We start from the raw sequence: 14,722 nt of genomic DNA on the forward strand, positions 1-14,722 counted from the left end.
TTTTAATATATGATTTATATATTATATTAGTATTTAGATTTATGAACTTAAATGCATCCCGTTCCGAAATCCACGCGTTAAACTCTTATTTAGTAGAAGAAACGAAACTGTTTTCCTTTGTGAATGAATGGCGGACGCATACGATTGGCCACGCTGTTGTTGTTTGCGCGCCGTTCGGCTTTTTTCGGAAATGTCCGTAGTGTGACGTCAGCACGTTGCCAGCGTCGCGGCGACAGCCCGAAGTTTGAGCGACCGAGCCAAAGGGGGAAGCAAAATGGCGGAACTCGAAGATGTTACGCTAGATGGGAAACCGCTTCATTCGCTTCGTGTGGCGGATTTAAAAGCTGCCTTGGAGCAACGAGGCCTGGCTAAAAGCGGGCAGAAAAATGCGCTCATCAAGCGACTAAAAGGGGTGAGTTTGGACGAAGGGTTTGGCTAAAAAAAAAAATGTCTGCTACTATCAAGTTCACTCGTAGACGAGAGCTGAGTGGCAGGCCAAGTATCGCTGCCTCGGAAGCGGGAATGCGCATTTAGTGCCTGTGCACTCTTTAAACCGCCAACGGCATCACTACGCTACTTAGTAGATGCTTGGTTACCTTTACGACTTAAGATTTGTTGATTTTTTGCAAGGCCTTTGTGTTTTTGGGCACGGAAATGCGGTCGGTGGGTCGTGTGATCCTAAGGTTTGTGAGTTGAGTTCGTGCCCGCGCCCTCGCTCTCTCTCTCTCTGTAGTGGGGGGAGGCGCGCGGATCGGGGGCGCGCACAGCTCTGTGCTGATGGATGAGTGGCTGACATTTGCTCTGGTAAACACCAGATTGACCGAGAATAAAAGTAATAATCAGGTTTTTTTTTAAGTTTGCGGTTTCGAAACAAAATGGCCAGCAAAGCAAATAAATTTCGAGGCGCACGCGGAGTTGTCTTGGTGGAGATTAAATCCAGTTTGTCCTCACTAATCCGTGCAGGCTTATCAGACTGTGTATGTGTGTGTCCGAGCTTTTAAATCGTGCGTTTTACAGGTAAATTGTAGAGATTTGCTCCGTTTTATAGTAGATAATTGATGTTTTTTTTCTTCATATCATAAAATTAGGGACACAGTGTTTAGACCACATTGTTTAAATAATTTAAACACCGTAACACGACGCGTTGCTAGCCGTTTTATTCACTTCGCATTTATTTTACAGTTGTAAACGGTGTTTACAGAGGGACACAAAGCGCAATTCTTTTGTCCTCGGTATCGCCAGAGCTTTTCTTTTTTTTGGTCAACGACCGGTGAATTGTTCACTTCACACCAGTCCTGTGCCGAGTGGGTGAAAACTGCATGAATAAACACATGGACTGGCGCCACACACACATATGCAGTATAAATACAGGCCGAGACCGCAATAAAACTGTCCATGAGGCACATTTAAAACTAGGTGGAGTAATGTTTTCTACAGGATAGTGCTGGTACAGTTTTGGACATAGCCATGCAGTCTTCAGTAAAAGGTTTCCTGGTGGATTTACTTAAGCGGTATGTAAATAACACGCTTTTACAGTTAAGATGTGGTGTACACAATGCAGGAATTGACCGCAGTAATGTTTGTTTACTTTGTGGAGATCGAAGGTGTTTACCTACACACTGTACTTTTTTTCTCGTTATAAAGAAAATGTTCGTCTGTGTTGCTTTGGGTTTAAAGATTTTTCTAACAGTTTTTGGTGGTTGAATGCTCTCTAAAGTAGGAAGAGTCCTACCTAGAGCTGCTTTGTTTCAGTGGGTTCTCAAACTTTTTTGTTGCCAGGGAAACCGTAAAAATAAATGCTATTGGGCTACTTCAATTCAACTATTCAAATCTTATGCTCATAAATAATATGCACAATAATATTTTGTCTATTTATTGGAGTTGTTTAGCACTTTTATTCCTGAATTTCTCACTAACTTAATGAATTTTAAAATATTGTTTAGGTACTTGTTGTTGTTGTTGTTTATAGGTTTGGGCTAAACCTATTTTCCTCAAGTGCCCTGGCTCACATGCTAATAACTCTAAAAGTTAACTATAAATTGTAATAAATAGCATTGTGGTGCGTTGTGATTTTTCAACACTAACAATTTTTTACAAGATCACAATCCCCTTCACTTCACTTTGAAAACAGAGGAAGGCTTTAGGTCCTCAGACAGACCAATTTTTAGTTATACGTGAATAATTTTTGCTGACGGTTTGCATTGTAAGTGCTGTTACACATTCATCAAAGCCTACTCTTTTGTTTTTTCTCTTCTCCCGTTCCCTCTCCTTGTTTATCGCGTTTCCTATGATGAGATTGCCATGCTAATACCGATGTGCCAGACTGACTGGGTGTAAATGAGTTCATCTCACCTTCTCACACTCGCAGTGTGCTCTGAGGAAACGGATCAACAACCGGTCATATTCACAGGCTGTGTATGGTTCTCTATATGAGGATTTTGCGGAGTCGTTTTGTGATCGTTGCGGCCAAAAATGCTCGATATCCCCCCCCCCCCCCCCCCAAAAAAAAAAAAAATTAGCAGAAAACTGCTTGGATCGGCGAACTTGCACTAATTTGTTTTTTGCACTGTCTTTCGAAGTGATGTTTGTTGGTAAATGAGAAATTTCAAGGTCCTCGGAATATTGCGGAGTTTCCTTGATTTTGCATTGATTTCCGCAAGTATGAAAACTAATGTGCAACTTTGCTGTGATATATCATTTTTAACCCAGGCTCTGTATGATTGCTGTTTGTATTGCAGGCACTCATGTTGGAGAGCCTGCAGCGAACCTCCACCTCTCATCCCGGCCTGCAGCCCAACTCGCAGGTCAGAATAATTTGCTCCTGAAATGATCTGGTTCTTAGTGTACGTGTGTGTTTTTGTTTTTTCCAATTTAGGTGTAGTAGATAGATGCAAATAGTAAGGCCTGGCTAAATATGAAACTACACATCACACCAGCAGCTCATTGCACCGTTCATCTTTGCAGATTTTTTTAATCCACCATAGAGTAACTACAGAGATGTCCTGCTTAAGTGGCTGAGCATTTGTTTACAGAGTTGTTGGAGTTGGAGACTGTAGTCCTACAAGTAAATTAGTTTCAAAACTTTAAGAAAGTAGGATGCATGGTATTCAACTGACTTGTGCACTTTTTTACATGTACTTCAGATAGGGGAGGAGATGAGCCAGAACAGTTTTATTAAACAGTACCTGGCCAAACAGCAAGAGCTCCTGCGTCAGAGAATGGAGAGAGAGGCACGTGAGGCAGCTGAGGCAGATGGTAAGACACAAGTAAACAAACGGTTCAAAAGATCCTGACGGCAAAACCAAGTACAATAGACCAGAAAATAAACAAGGCTGTGTCTGTATCCTCTTTTGCTTTGGATAAAAGTGTCTGCTAAATGAATAAATATAAATCTGGATATTACGCGTTTCACTACAGTCTGTTTATATAGAGAGTGCTTTTTTATAGAGTATTTCAGCTTTGAATGTGGGTCGTGCTTATATACAACAAAGGGTCAAAGACAATAACAAGAAAGCAAATTACTTCAGCTTTATGCTAGACATTGTGATGTTCTTCTATCTGATATATTATTTTTATTCAAGAATGATTCTAAAAATACATTTTAATAGCAATAATGTCAGAACATTAATGTTATTCAGCATAGCAGCTCCTTGTTCAACCACTTAAGTTTATATACATCACCAAAAACTATTGAGTGTATTTTGCAAATCTCTGTACTGTGTTTAGTAGCAAGTCCTACTTTGTTCTCTCTTTTTTTTTTTTTCTCTCCCGATAACAAGTTCTTGTAAGGATGTGAATTGTATTTACCATTAACATTTTTCCTGCATTTTTTTAATACTTTTAATTCAATACCACAATTTGTTTTATTTAGAGCTGCAACAACTATTCAAAAATAATCAATTATGAAAATCACTGTGAACGAATCTCATTATGGATTAGTTGGTCTGCGTGCGGTACAGGACAGGTTTACTCACTACGTTACTTCTGTTCCGAAAACGCGCTTCGGAGAGTAATTACTAAACTTGTGTCTCAAATGACGTACTATACACTTGCACTATGCGTCTAGTGTATGAATTTTAGAAAGGTAATATCCTGCTGCTTCCTAGTCTATCACGCGTGACGTCGTACGCACGTAACGTGACGCCGCTAGCTTTAGCAGATGCCCAGAGTCACCGACAGTGACTTTCTTCACTTTACTGTTTGCATTTACTGTTGAAAGTAATGCATAAATACTATTATATAATATAAACTTATATATTAGTTTATATTGTGTATATAAGTATTTACGCATTGTTTTTATGGATGTACAAAAAGCACTGAATTAAACTACAGTCCTAAGGTAATATGTATTTTGGTGTGTGTGTGTATATTGGGTTCTTTTCAGTCTTATTTAATTGGACAAATAGTTGTGTAAAGTTTTAGTCTGAAGTTTATATTTGTAACATTGAGTTTGTGGAATTTATTTTAAATAAACAAAAAATGGCACTGAAAGTTTACCCCCCCCTCCCCCCGATTAATCGGAAACATAATCCGCCAACTAATCGATTATGAAAATAATCGTTAGTTGCAGCCCTGGTTTTATTTTACTATTAAGTACTACTCGTATCGTATGATAGTTTTTCTGTATGACAGAATTTTGTTATAAATCTTTGACCCATAAATACATCTCTCTATCAAAATAAAGCCCTGTGACTGGCGTGTTCACATGGACAGTCATTTGTCATATTGGTCACTTTTGCCCCTCATGTGTTTCCTATGATGAGCTTACCATGCTAATAACGATGCACCAGACTGACTGGGTGTAAATGAGTTCAACTCAACTTCTCACACTCAGTGTGCTCTGAGGAAACCTGGGACACCCGTCTGCTTCTTTCTTTGAGTCAGTTGACAGTTGGCTTTTCTGTGTATTATTATTGTTTATTCCGTATCTGCCAAGTCTTGTCTGTTTTACAGACATTTCAAGGCTAGTAAAGGGGGCTCTATGTTGAAACTTGTGTGACTTGCTGTGACCTCTGACCCCTGTGTTATATGATTTTTAGATACAGACAGCCCCGCAGGCCCTGAGGAGGACGATCACACAGCTGCCAACGACAGCACCTCTTACACGCCAGACAAGGTTTGCAAACGTATTTTCTAAGCAATCGCACCTGCAATGAAAATGTACTCACACGCCGGAACCCGCATCCTTATTATGTGCATTTGTGCTTCTTTTTTTTTTCTTTTTTTTTTTTATCTCTCCTTCTTCCTCTGTTTCAAGGACGCCAGCATAGCTTGTTTATCTTGCACTTTATCAAAGTATCAGGTAGCCGGACTTCACCCATTTTTATACTCCATAAAGTTTCATTTGAGTTGTTGGTCACAAAAATCTGTACTCAAGACTCAAAAGCCTGCTAAATGATCATTTGTAGCAAACCAGTGTGCTTAGTTGCTGTTTGTGGAATTAAATTAAAGTCGTGCAGGTGAATGGTCAAGTGGGCACAGTGGAAAATTTTATGGTTTGGTCGGCGTGTTTCTGCAGATTGTAACAAAACAGAAGGCAACAATTCTTGCTTTCTGATAAGTATTGACTAAGTATTTAAAGTAAGTAAGTAAGAATAAGTATCAGAAAATAAAACCTGAGCCGTTCAGTCGGATTTAGTTTTCAGATAATGATTTAATTAAATTTAAATGAACACCTGGGGGAAAAACACAACTAGAATATCTCTATATTGCTTTTATTAGTCGTTCCTGCGTTATTGGCATTTGTGATTTTGATAATGCAATTAACTATAGCATTAGAGGTTTGAATGGAATTTGTTAAATCGTTTACACACAGATATGTCACTCAATACCTGGAAATAACATGCCGTCTATCTTTCAGCCACATTTCACTCCTCTACTCCAACTTCTGCAGTGCTGTCATTGGTCGGCCTGTAAGCGAATTAATGTGATGAGGTGTTACGGAGACAAAATGATTCAAATGTATTTGTATTGAGGGGGGGAAAAGCTATTGACGTGTATAGTCGATGCTCTGTGTCTGCACTAGTTGCTGGTGAGATAAAAAATCACTTTTAATGAAGCTCAGCATCAGATATTACACCATACTCATGATTGTATCTATAAAATATAAGTTGTACAACTTTATTTTCCTAAATACATTGTAACATGTGGTTAGTAAAGATGGCCATGTTCTTTTAGAAACAAGAAAAATGAACAGCATTGGAGCTGCCTGCTATTATTGACTTGTGGTCGTTCCTGATTAAAATAAAGAGCAGATTTCACTCATCTGCAGAGAGGATGAAGGAGGAGGTGTTAGTATGCACCACGAACAATGCAAAACAGGATGTTTATTTTCATTCATAAAACAAAGCCCGCTATTTAGTTTTACATCCACATGATTCATTCAGTGTCGGAGTGGTTGGGATGTTTTTTAAAAAAAATGTAATCTAAAGGACAATATAAATGTGAAGTTCGGTTTTGTTATTTATTTAACAGAGAACAAAATGCATATTTATTGACAGAAATAAGTCAATGAATATAATCCTGGTAAAGTGGAAGGGACAGAACATTAAGTTGTTTTATAAAGTATAAACATAGCCCACTTACTTATTTTTTTTTTGTCTGTATCATACAGCCCTATTAGAAAGGATACTAGGAAGGTTATGGTAATCATCGGGGTAATGGATACTTCTAGCTTTATAGAGATCCAGAGTGCATCATGTCAGTCTAAACATTATCATCAAAGATATATAATAAATAAAAAATTCACTAAAATATGGAAGTACACAAATTTAATTAACCGATCTTCATAGGACTGGGTGATTAGCCAAAAATATTATCACGCTATGAAGAACAATATAATTCCATATCAATATTTATCACGATATACATTCACATTTGTACATTACACATTTTTTGGGGAATTTCCAAGTTGCCAGCTGTAGTACTTTGAAAAGAAAGAAAGATAAATCCTAAACAGTCAGAATAGTCTCTTCAAAACTGCATCGTGGGCCCAGAGACAGTCACAGCAATAGGGTTTGAAGTGTATCATATGGTTAAAATATTTTATAGAGTTCATCAATCGAGTGATCTGAATATTAAAAGATGAGATCATCGTTTTAAAGCGTAATAAGAACAGTCTTTTTTATGTTTTCAGATATATTTACATTCAGATATAAGAATGGGGTCAAAGGAGGCCTCATGACTAAGGAATGATACTATATTGATGTTAAATTCCTTAATGTAAAAATAAGGCCTTAATTACCATTGAAATATCTTAAATACACGTTTCAAAAGACTTGAAAATTCAACCGAACCGACACCGTAAAGCAGATTTAGATTTTATTTTCGCTCCTTGCATTTTGAGATGGTAAATCCGTGTGACTGTCGCGTTCAGCAGTGTTTTAGAGTGACTCAGTTCACAGTAAACGCCGCTCCACACCATTTTCATCTCGGTCTCTGCTGTGAGTTTGAGGCTTTTAACCTGCATTTAGACACAGTACACACCACGTTCACTTTGGCTTTACATTAAAGTAATCTCAAACATTTTTGTGGGGAGAGACGTGCAGCATTTCACTCGACTGGTAATGAGAAGTGAATTTAAAAAAAAGCTGTTGCCACCTAAACAGAGATCTTCCTGCGGTTTTCCGCCAAAATAAAAGCACAAGTTCTAACACATAAAAGTGAATTAAGTCAGAAATATATTACTATTGCTTAATTACTATTTGTACCTTAAATAAAAATTTATTAAGTATTATTCATTGCAATAGTAATATTACAAGATAGCAAAGGTATGTGTGTAAAATAAATATATAAATAATGTATGTATGTGTGTGTGTGTGTGTGTGTGTGTGTGTGTATATGTATATATATATATATATATATATATATATATATATATATATATATATATATATATATATATATATATATATATATATATATTTTCCCCTCTGATCTTCCATAGACCTCTATAGAAGTTTACCCTGTTATAGTTTACTTAAACCCAGAAATGGATGTATATGCATGAACACAATCCATTATAGCTGATGTATCGTGTAGCACGATTGAAGTAAAGTGCAGGTCTTAAACATTTTTGGAAATGTCTTGAATATGGTATTAAAAAAGTATTAAATTTGAAGTGCTGATACCTACGGATACCCTGGGAGAGAAAATTTAGAAAAGCTTGAGTGGGCCATTTTTATATTTTCCTTAAAGAGAGAAGGACATGGCTATCTATTACTATAGTAATTTTACTTGTCTTTCCTTGTCATCCATGGTATCTCTGAATAATTTTCACACAATTTGAACAAATAATCTCTTGTTTGTTATGAAAGGCTTGTAACATGCCGATGAATAAGTTAAAGTTAGAAGGGAGAAAAGTAAACTTATGCAGCATACCATGTCCACTCACGTGCGGGGAAAATACGCAACACGGGTATATATGCAACCTAAGGGGGTTCGGACTGAGGCACTTGCTCTCGGGACAACCGCTAAATGCGTTTCCCTTGATATGATGTAATAAACGAGGAGGCGTTGCAACCGCAATAGCGGTCCCTTTGGCGCATGATGACTCACAAGAAAGGTTCCGCTGATGTTCATCTAAAGGTAGAATATAGGCTAAATATCGATAATTACACAAAAGCTTATCTCTATCGTAGACATCTTCATATACCTATATAAGATATATCTTTCTTTACTGTGTTTTCAGGCATAGTCTCGCCATTGTGTGCCTTTTAATATTTTATCATTTTTCATCCCCTGGTTTCTGTCTCCCCATCAGCATCACGTTGTAGCATCTCGGCCCTCTGTGCCAGAGGATGGAGGAGGTGATCAGCTGGGTCCACCGGATCCAGTTGCTCTGGGAGGCCACAGGATGGACACAAGTGATGCCTCAGCATCGCACGATTCCACTGATGTACCCACAGCCAAGATCTGGCGCCCCTCGTTCTCCCAGGAGGAGGTTGCCACTCCCTCACCTCCCCGTGCAGTTGCCTCTCTTTCTGTGCGTGTGGTTGGTCAGCCAGAGCGACAGGGCGTACCCCTGATTGTACCCCGCCCACAACAAAGAGAAGGAACCGCCCCTGTAGAAGCAGGCCCTGCCCATCCGATGCCGCAGCTCAGCCAGTCTGCTCGCACTCAAGAGGACAGCGATGAAGATGATGACGACGATGATGATGACAGCGATGAAGATGACGACTGGGGTCCTTCAGCTCGTGGAAGAAAGAACATCCACACACCTCCAGCGCAGCGCTCGCGGCGCAAGCTTCAGCCCCCTCAACACATTCCACCCCGTCATTCTCCACTGCAGCTCCGACAGCCCACTCCTCCTCCTTCTCCCCCTCCAGAGCTCTCCTTCCCCCTGCCTGACACCCCAAAACAGAGTCCCCCAGAGCAGGATGAACCCGAAGCCCCAGAAGGGGCTGCTGTGTCCTCTCCAGCTTCCTTGCAGAGACAAGAATCAAGCTCCAGCTCCAGATCCAGCAGTCCTGAGCCTCCATCCCAGCGCAGGCCTGGGCCACTCAGCCTGCTGGTGCGCAAAATGGAATCTGAGGGAGCTTTTGATGGTGGGCAGAAGAAGGATGATGAGGAAGAGGGAGACACCACTGTGGCAACAGGAGAACAGGTTGAGGCTGGACCTGGGGTGCTTGTATTTTCTAGAGGAGCAAATGATGTTCACACCAGCTGTGATTCTGAGGTGGTTCCTGATCATCAAGATTCACCTCAAGAGCAGCTGCCTGGGGAGCCTGAGTCTCTGCCCACTATGCCCTCTATCACTGAAAACAGCCCTCAGGGGTCAGTGGAGATGAAAGAAGCCGAGGGGGAACAAGCAAAAAGTTCTCAGCCAGACGAGGAAGAGAAGCAAGATGACCAGGAGGGCTGTAGTGAGCAGAAGGAAAAGGAGAAGGAGGCTGAGGAGAGCTTTAATGTATCATCATGGAAACGTGAGCGAGAGGAATCACCGCCTAGGGATTCCGCCGACTTCCGTCACACATCGCCTCCCCCTTCCCCGCCTGCTCCTGCAAAACGAGCACGTATCTTCTCTGAAGTTCCCCCACCCGAATGCCTCATGTCTCCTTCCAAACCGGAGCAGGTGTCAGTCCTTGTGTCAGGGCCGCAGCATGCAGATGCAGATGTTGAAATGGAGACTGAAGCTCCCGCTGGAGTTCTTCAGTCCTCACCCATAAAGGAGCACGACAAGGAGATGAAGGAGGTGAAAGCAGAGGAGCAGGAACCTGCAGAGGCACATGAAGCAGCAGAAGACATAAGTAAGCCTCCTTCGTCACTTCCTCCATCTCCACCACCAGAGGAAGTGGAAGCTGAGCACGAAAGAGAGAGATCTACAGAGAGCAAAAGAGAGGACTCTGCAGAGAGAGAAAGCGAGATACCTGCAGAGAGAGAAAGCGAGATACCTGCAGTGAGAGAAAGCGAGATACCCGTAGAGAAAGAAAGCGAGATAGCTGCAGAGAAAGAAAGAGAGGTGCCCGCAGAGAAAGAGATACCAGCAGATAAAGAAAGAGAGATTCCTGCAGAGAAAGAGATACCAACAGAGAAAGAAAGAGAGATACCCGCAGAGAAAGAAAGAGAGATACCTGCAGAGAAAGAGATACCAGCAGAGAAAGAAAGAGAGATACCCGCAGAGAAAGAGATACCATCAGACAAAGAAAGAGAGATACCCGCAGAGAGAGGAAGGCAGAGGCCTGCAGAGAGAGGAAGGCAGAGATCTGCTGCGAGCGAAAGGCAGAGGTCCGCAGAGAGAGGAAGGCAGAGGTCCGCAGAGAGAGGAAGGCAGAGGTCCGCAGAGAGAGGAAGGCAGAGGTCCGCAGAGAGAGGAAGGCAGAGGTCCGCAGAGAGAGGAAGGCGGAGGTCCGCAGTGAGTGAAAGGCGGAGATCCGCAGAGAGAGGAAGGCAGAGGTCCACAGAGAGAGGACGGCAGAGGTCCGCAGTGAGTGAAAGGCAGAGGTCCACAGACAGAGAAGGAGAGAGATCCGCAGAGAGGGAAAAATCACGTGCACGACACTCATCCTCCTCCAGCCAGTCTTCATCCTCTGACTCTGATTCAGAATCCTCTTCCTCCAGTTCCTCAGGCTCCTCCCCACAGGACAAACCCAGGCCACCCAGTCAGAATAAGGTATGTGATTGGCTTGTGTATTGGTATTTTGATAGTATTGGTTTTCCTTTGATTGTGTTTCCTGTGATGAGTTTGCCATGCTAATACCGATGCGCCAGATTGACTGGGCGTAAGTGAGTTCAACTCAGCTTCTCACACTCGCAGTGTGCTCTGACGGAATACACAGATCAGATTATTTTTAGAGAAATAGTGAAGACATTTTCATTTGTTTCCTTAGGGACTGTAGTATATTCCTTCATTCTGTAAGGAAACGTGTCATGGAAGACTGGAATTAGCTGTTTTCTGGTTTTGCTCTGCTAGTGTTTTTTGTGTTTCTTTGAAACAGGATGAAGAGAAGAAAGCAAGCAGCCCAGATGATCCAGCAGAGGAGAAGGAAAAACCTTTGAGGTTAGCTGCTACAGCTAGTCACACACATGTTTCTCTTACACAAACATGTTCTCCAAATATGTCTACTGAGGTGCTTAAAAGTTTCTGAACCTTTTAGAACTTTTTATATATCTATATAAATATGACCTAAAACATCAGATTTTCACACAAGTCCTAAAAGTAGACAAAGAGAACCCAATTAAACAAATGAGAGACAAATATTATACTTGGTCATTTATTTATTGAGGAAAATGATCCAATATAACATCTGTGAACCTCTAGGATTAGCAGTTAATTTGAAGGTGAAATTAGAGTAGTCAGTCAATGAAATGACTGTTTTATTTAAAGAACAGGGATCTATCGAAGTCTGATCTTCACAACACATGTTTGTGGAAGTGTATCATGGCACGAACAATGGAGATTTCTGAGGACCTACCCACATATTTATGCCACTCACAGATATGTCAGATTGGATCATTTTCCTCAATAAATAAATTACCAAGTATAATAATTTTCTCATTTGTTTAATTGGCTTCTCTTTGTCTATTTCTTAGGACTTTTGTGCAAATCTGATGATGTTTTAGGTCATATTTATAAAGAAATATAGAAAGTTTTAACCAACCTTCAAGCACCACTGTAAATGCTCACTTAATACAACAGGTAGTGATAATTTCTCACAGTATTATTGCAAATGCTCACTCCCTGCTCCAGCCTGTGAGTTTGAGGGCTAATTTGTGTTCACGCTCTTAGCTTTGAATGCTCCACTGTGTCTCCATGACCTAACTGGTGTCCTCTATTACCTCTCTGTATTGACTGACTGAGAGGGACATCGCAAGGGTCCCAGCATGAATATGCACACTTGTTTACTCACCCAGTATAGGAGGATGAGAGCCAACACTTATTCAGTGTTTCCCCACAGATACGAATAATACCTGGGTGAAGGGATACTAGATACCACTTCATCAAAACAATTATTAATTTGTTAATTCTTGTTATACATTTCTGCATTACATTATATTTTTAGACTTCTGGTCATATGATTGACCTGGATAACTTCAAAAACTTCAAGCCTTGAATAAATAAGCATAGCATATCTGATTTGAATGGCTAGTAATGTTAATTTAGCTCACACTGATCACTAGAAGAGGCAGCGCTACCTTCATAGCTTGGAGCTTGAATCATACAGGCATCTCAACCAAGATATATTCTTGATGAAATTTGAGCGTGTTTTCGGCTTCTCATAAAGAGAAGAATGAATGGCATGTGCCTGAGCCTCTCCTCACTAAACGCTCAAGCACAGGTCAGTTAGAAACAGTCTGAGGCTGCTGAAAGTGTCACTATGCATCATTGAGAACAAGCTATTGATATACAGGGTATCTCAAAAGTGTCCATAGATAGGGGAAATTAACTCTCTTCCATCATTTTTCATACAATTTAAATTATATATATTATTAAGGATGCCTTTGATAAAAGAAGAACGTATTGAGAACGGGAAGCTGTCGCGAGGTTGCGATGGACTTTAACAGGAAACATGGTGAGCATGTCACACATAACACCGTTGCCAAACTTGTTAGCAAATTCGAAAAGATTGGAAGTGTTTCAGACCATCCGATGTGGTGCTGGCAAAGATGGTCCCCTATGTATGGAGACTTTTGGGACACCCTGCAGATTTAAATGACCTTTATCCAAGTGTGGGAGCTTAAAAGCAAACCATATCATTTGGAAATTCTGCCCGTGCAACATCACTGGGCACACGTACTATCTCTATACATGAGCTAACTTATGCCCACAGTTGGCTAATTGACAGGGGGGAGAGTAATGTCATCCTCATGGTTAAGACAGCAAACATAATGCACAGGGGTGGTTTTGCCCTCTTAGTCAACCAATCCAGTCTCTTGTTGAAACCTGCATTTCTAAAATATCCAAACACAAAAATTACTGTAAGCAAAATTATGCAAATCTGTTTTTTTATATATATTTTTTATGAATGAATAGAATTTGGTAACTATTAAATCGAACCACATTTAATATGTGCAGAAAGACACATTAAAATGACCCCTGACACACACACACACACAGTCATAAGTAAGGATGGTATTATTTAAAGTATTAGTAGGTTTACTCGGTAAATCAACAAGTGTAGTTGCAAAGTGTGTATATAATATACTAGCGGCTCTGGGTACATAAACATTAATGGTACCAGGTTGTGTAAATGCTCTTGCAAACAATTTATGAATAAATTCTTTCGGATCCAGTTCGATATATGAGGCCGAGTGCCACCGTGCAGTTTGCCTAGGGTTTTGATGATGATGTTTTCCATATGCATCATATCCTACATATCTTTTCATTGTCTAAACAGCGATATGTTGCACTGAATCAGAATATTTTGCTCTGTATCGGGTTTATATACTGATGCAGGAATTTCAACAGCCAGTCATATGTTTTGTGTATTTATGCTACTCTATATCAGCTAAAGCTGAAGAAATCCGGGTCTGAAAATTCCTGTTAGGGGTTGTACAAACAATTTGCAGTTCATATTTCACCAGAACTGAAACTGGTACAGTCTGTCCTGTCATACAGAAAATAAGTTTTAGGAGTTTGAGATAAAATGTAGGGGACGTTGAGGTAGGGCAATAAAATTTTTAAGAAAAATCCTAATCTGCATTTTCCTGCTGAGCATTGTAATAACGATTTAATTTAATTATTTCATCTTGTCTAAAATAATAATCTCTCCAGCAGCACACCAGGCTGAAAGTGGCAGCACATAAACACTTGGTGGAAGGATAAAAGCAGAGATGAGCTATAGAGTTGAGCGCTGACTAATCGTTGTGCCTGTGCAAAAATAACAGTACTTCAGAGTTGAGCCATGAATTCTGTCAATTTTTTTTGACAGGTACTGATTGGCATATTTAATCATAGGGCGTGTATGCAAATTATTATAACGATTACAGCAGGTGTATACTGTTGTAAATGTGCTTCTGCTTTATATTTTAGCTATTACACCTGCAGGGTCTAATCACCACACAAATCTCAAGAGTCGTTCATGTTATGAAGCTCAAATGTCATGTAAGAAGAAACAGGAAGTGGAGTGTATAAGCACAGTGTATATACTATTTTCTTTGTGTGTTCTAAAGTCTCACAGTTTCTTTACAGATATTTGTGCATTCACTGTTAGTGAGCAAGCCAATAGTGACAGTGTACAAGATGGAGCTGGGCGGAACAAAGACTCAGCGGGGTGGGGGAGTC

General features: G+C 40.3%; 1 protein-coding gene and 3 non-coding genes across 5 annotated transcripts in view; all 4 read left to right on the forward strand.

The window, feature by feature from the left end:
• Positions 1-238: 238 nt before the first annotated feature.
• The window catches only part of acin1b (apoptotic chromatin condensation inducer 1b), a 28,379-nt gene continuing 13,895 nt past the window's right edge, over positions 239-14,722 (forward strand). Inside the window, exons 1-7 of one of the 2 annotated variants that reach the window (XM_053629431.1) lie at positions 239-412; positions 2,739-2,804; positions 3,144-3,255; positions 5,040-5,116; positions 8,762-10,505; positions 10,590-11,110; positions 11,436-11,497. In XM_053629431.1, the coding sequence (XP_053485406.1) occupies positions 275-412; positions 2,739-2,804; positions 3,144-3,255; positions 5,040-5,116; positions 8,762-10,505; positions 10,590-11,110; positions 11,436-11,497 (2,720 nt within the window). In that variant the 5' untranslated portion in view covers positions 239-274. Of the gene's footprint in view, positions 413-2,738; positions 2,805-3,143; positions 3,256-5,039; positions 5,117-8,761; positions 11,111-11,435; positions 11,498-14,722 lie in introns of both variants that reach the window. The other variant, XM_053629429.1, reaches the window with a different exon arrangement.
• On the forward strand, positions 2,283-2,383 carry LOC128610834 (small nucleolar RNA U6-53/MBII-28). The gene has a single exon (XR_008386438.1). It is a non-coding gene; the product is annotated as a small nucleolar RNA U6-53/MBII-28 (small nucleolar RNA).
• Positions 4,751-4,849, forward strand: LOC128610833 (small nucleolar RNA U6-53/MBII-28). The gene has a single exon (XR_008386437.1). It is a non-coding gene; the product is annotated as a small nucleolar RNA U6-53/MBII-28 (small nucleolar RNA).
• Positions 11,169-11,269, forward strand: LOC128610835 (small nucleolar RNA U6-53/MBII-28). Its single transcript, XR_008386439.1, has one exon. It is a non-coding gene; the product is annotated as a small nucleolar RNA U6-53/MBII-28 (small nucleolar RNA).

Source organism: Ictalurus furcatus, chromosome 7 (assembly GCF_023375685.1).
Source record: "Ictalurus furcatus strain D&B chromosome 7, Billie_1.0, whole genome shotgun sequence".
Classification (NCBI taxonomy): Eukaryota; Metazoa; Chordata; class Actinopteri; order Siluriformes; family Ictaluridae; genus Ictalurus; species Ictalurus furcatus.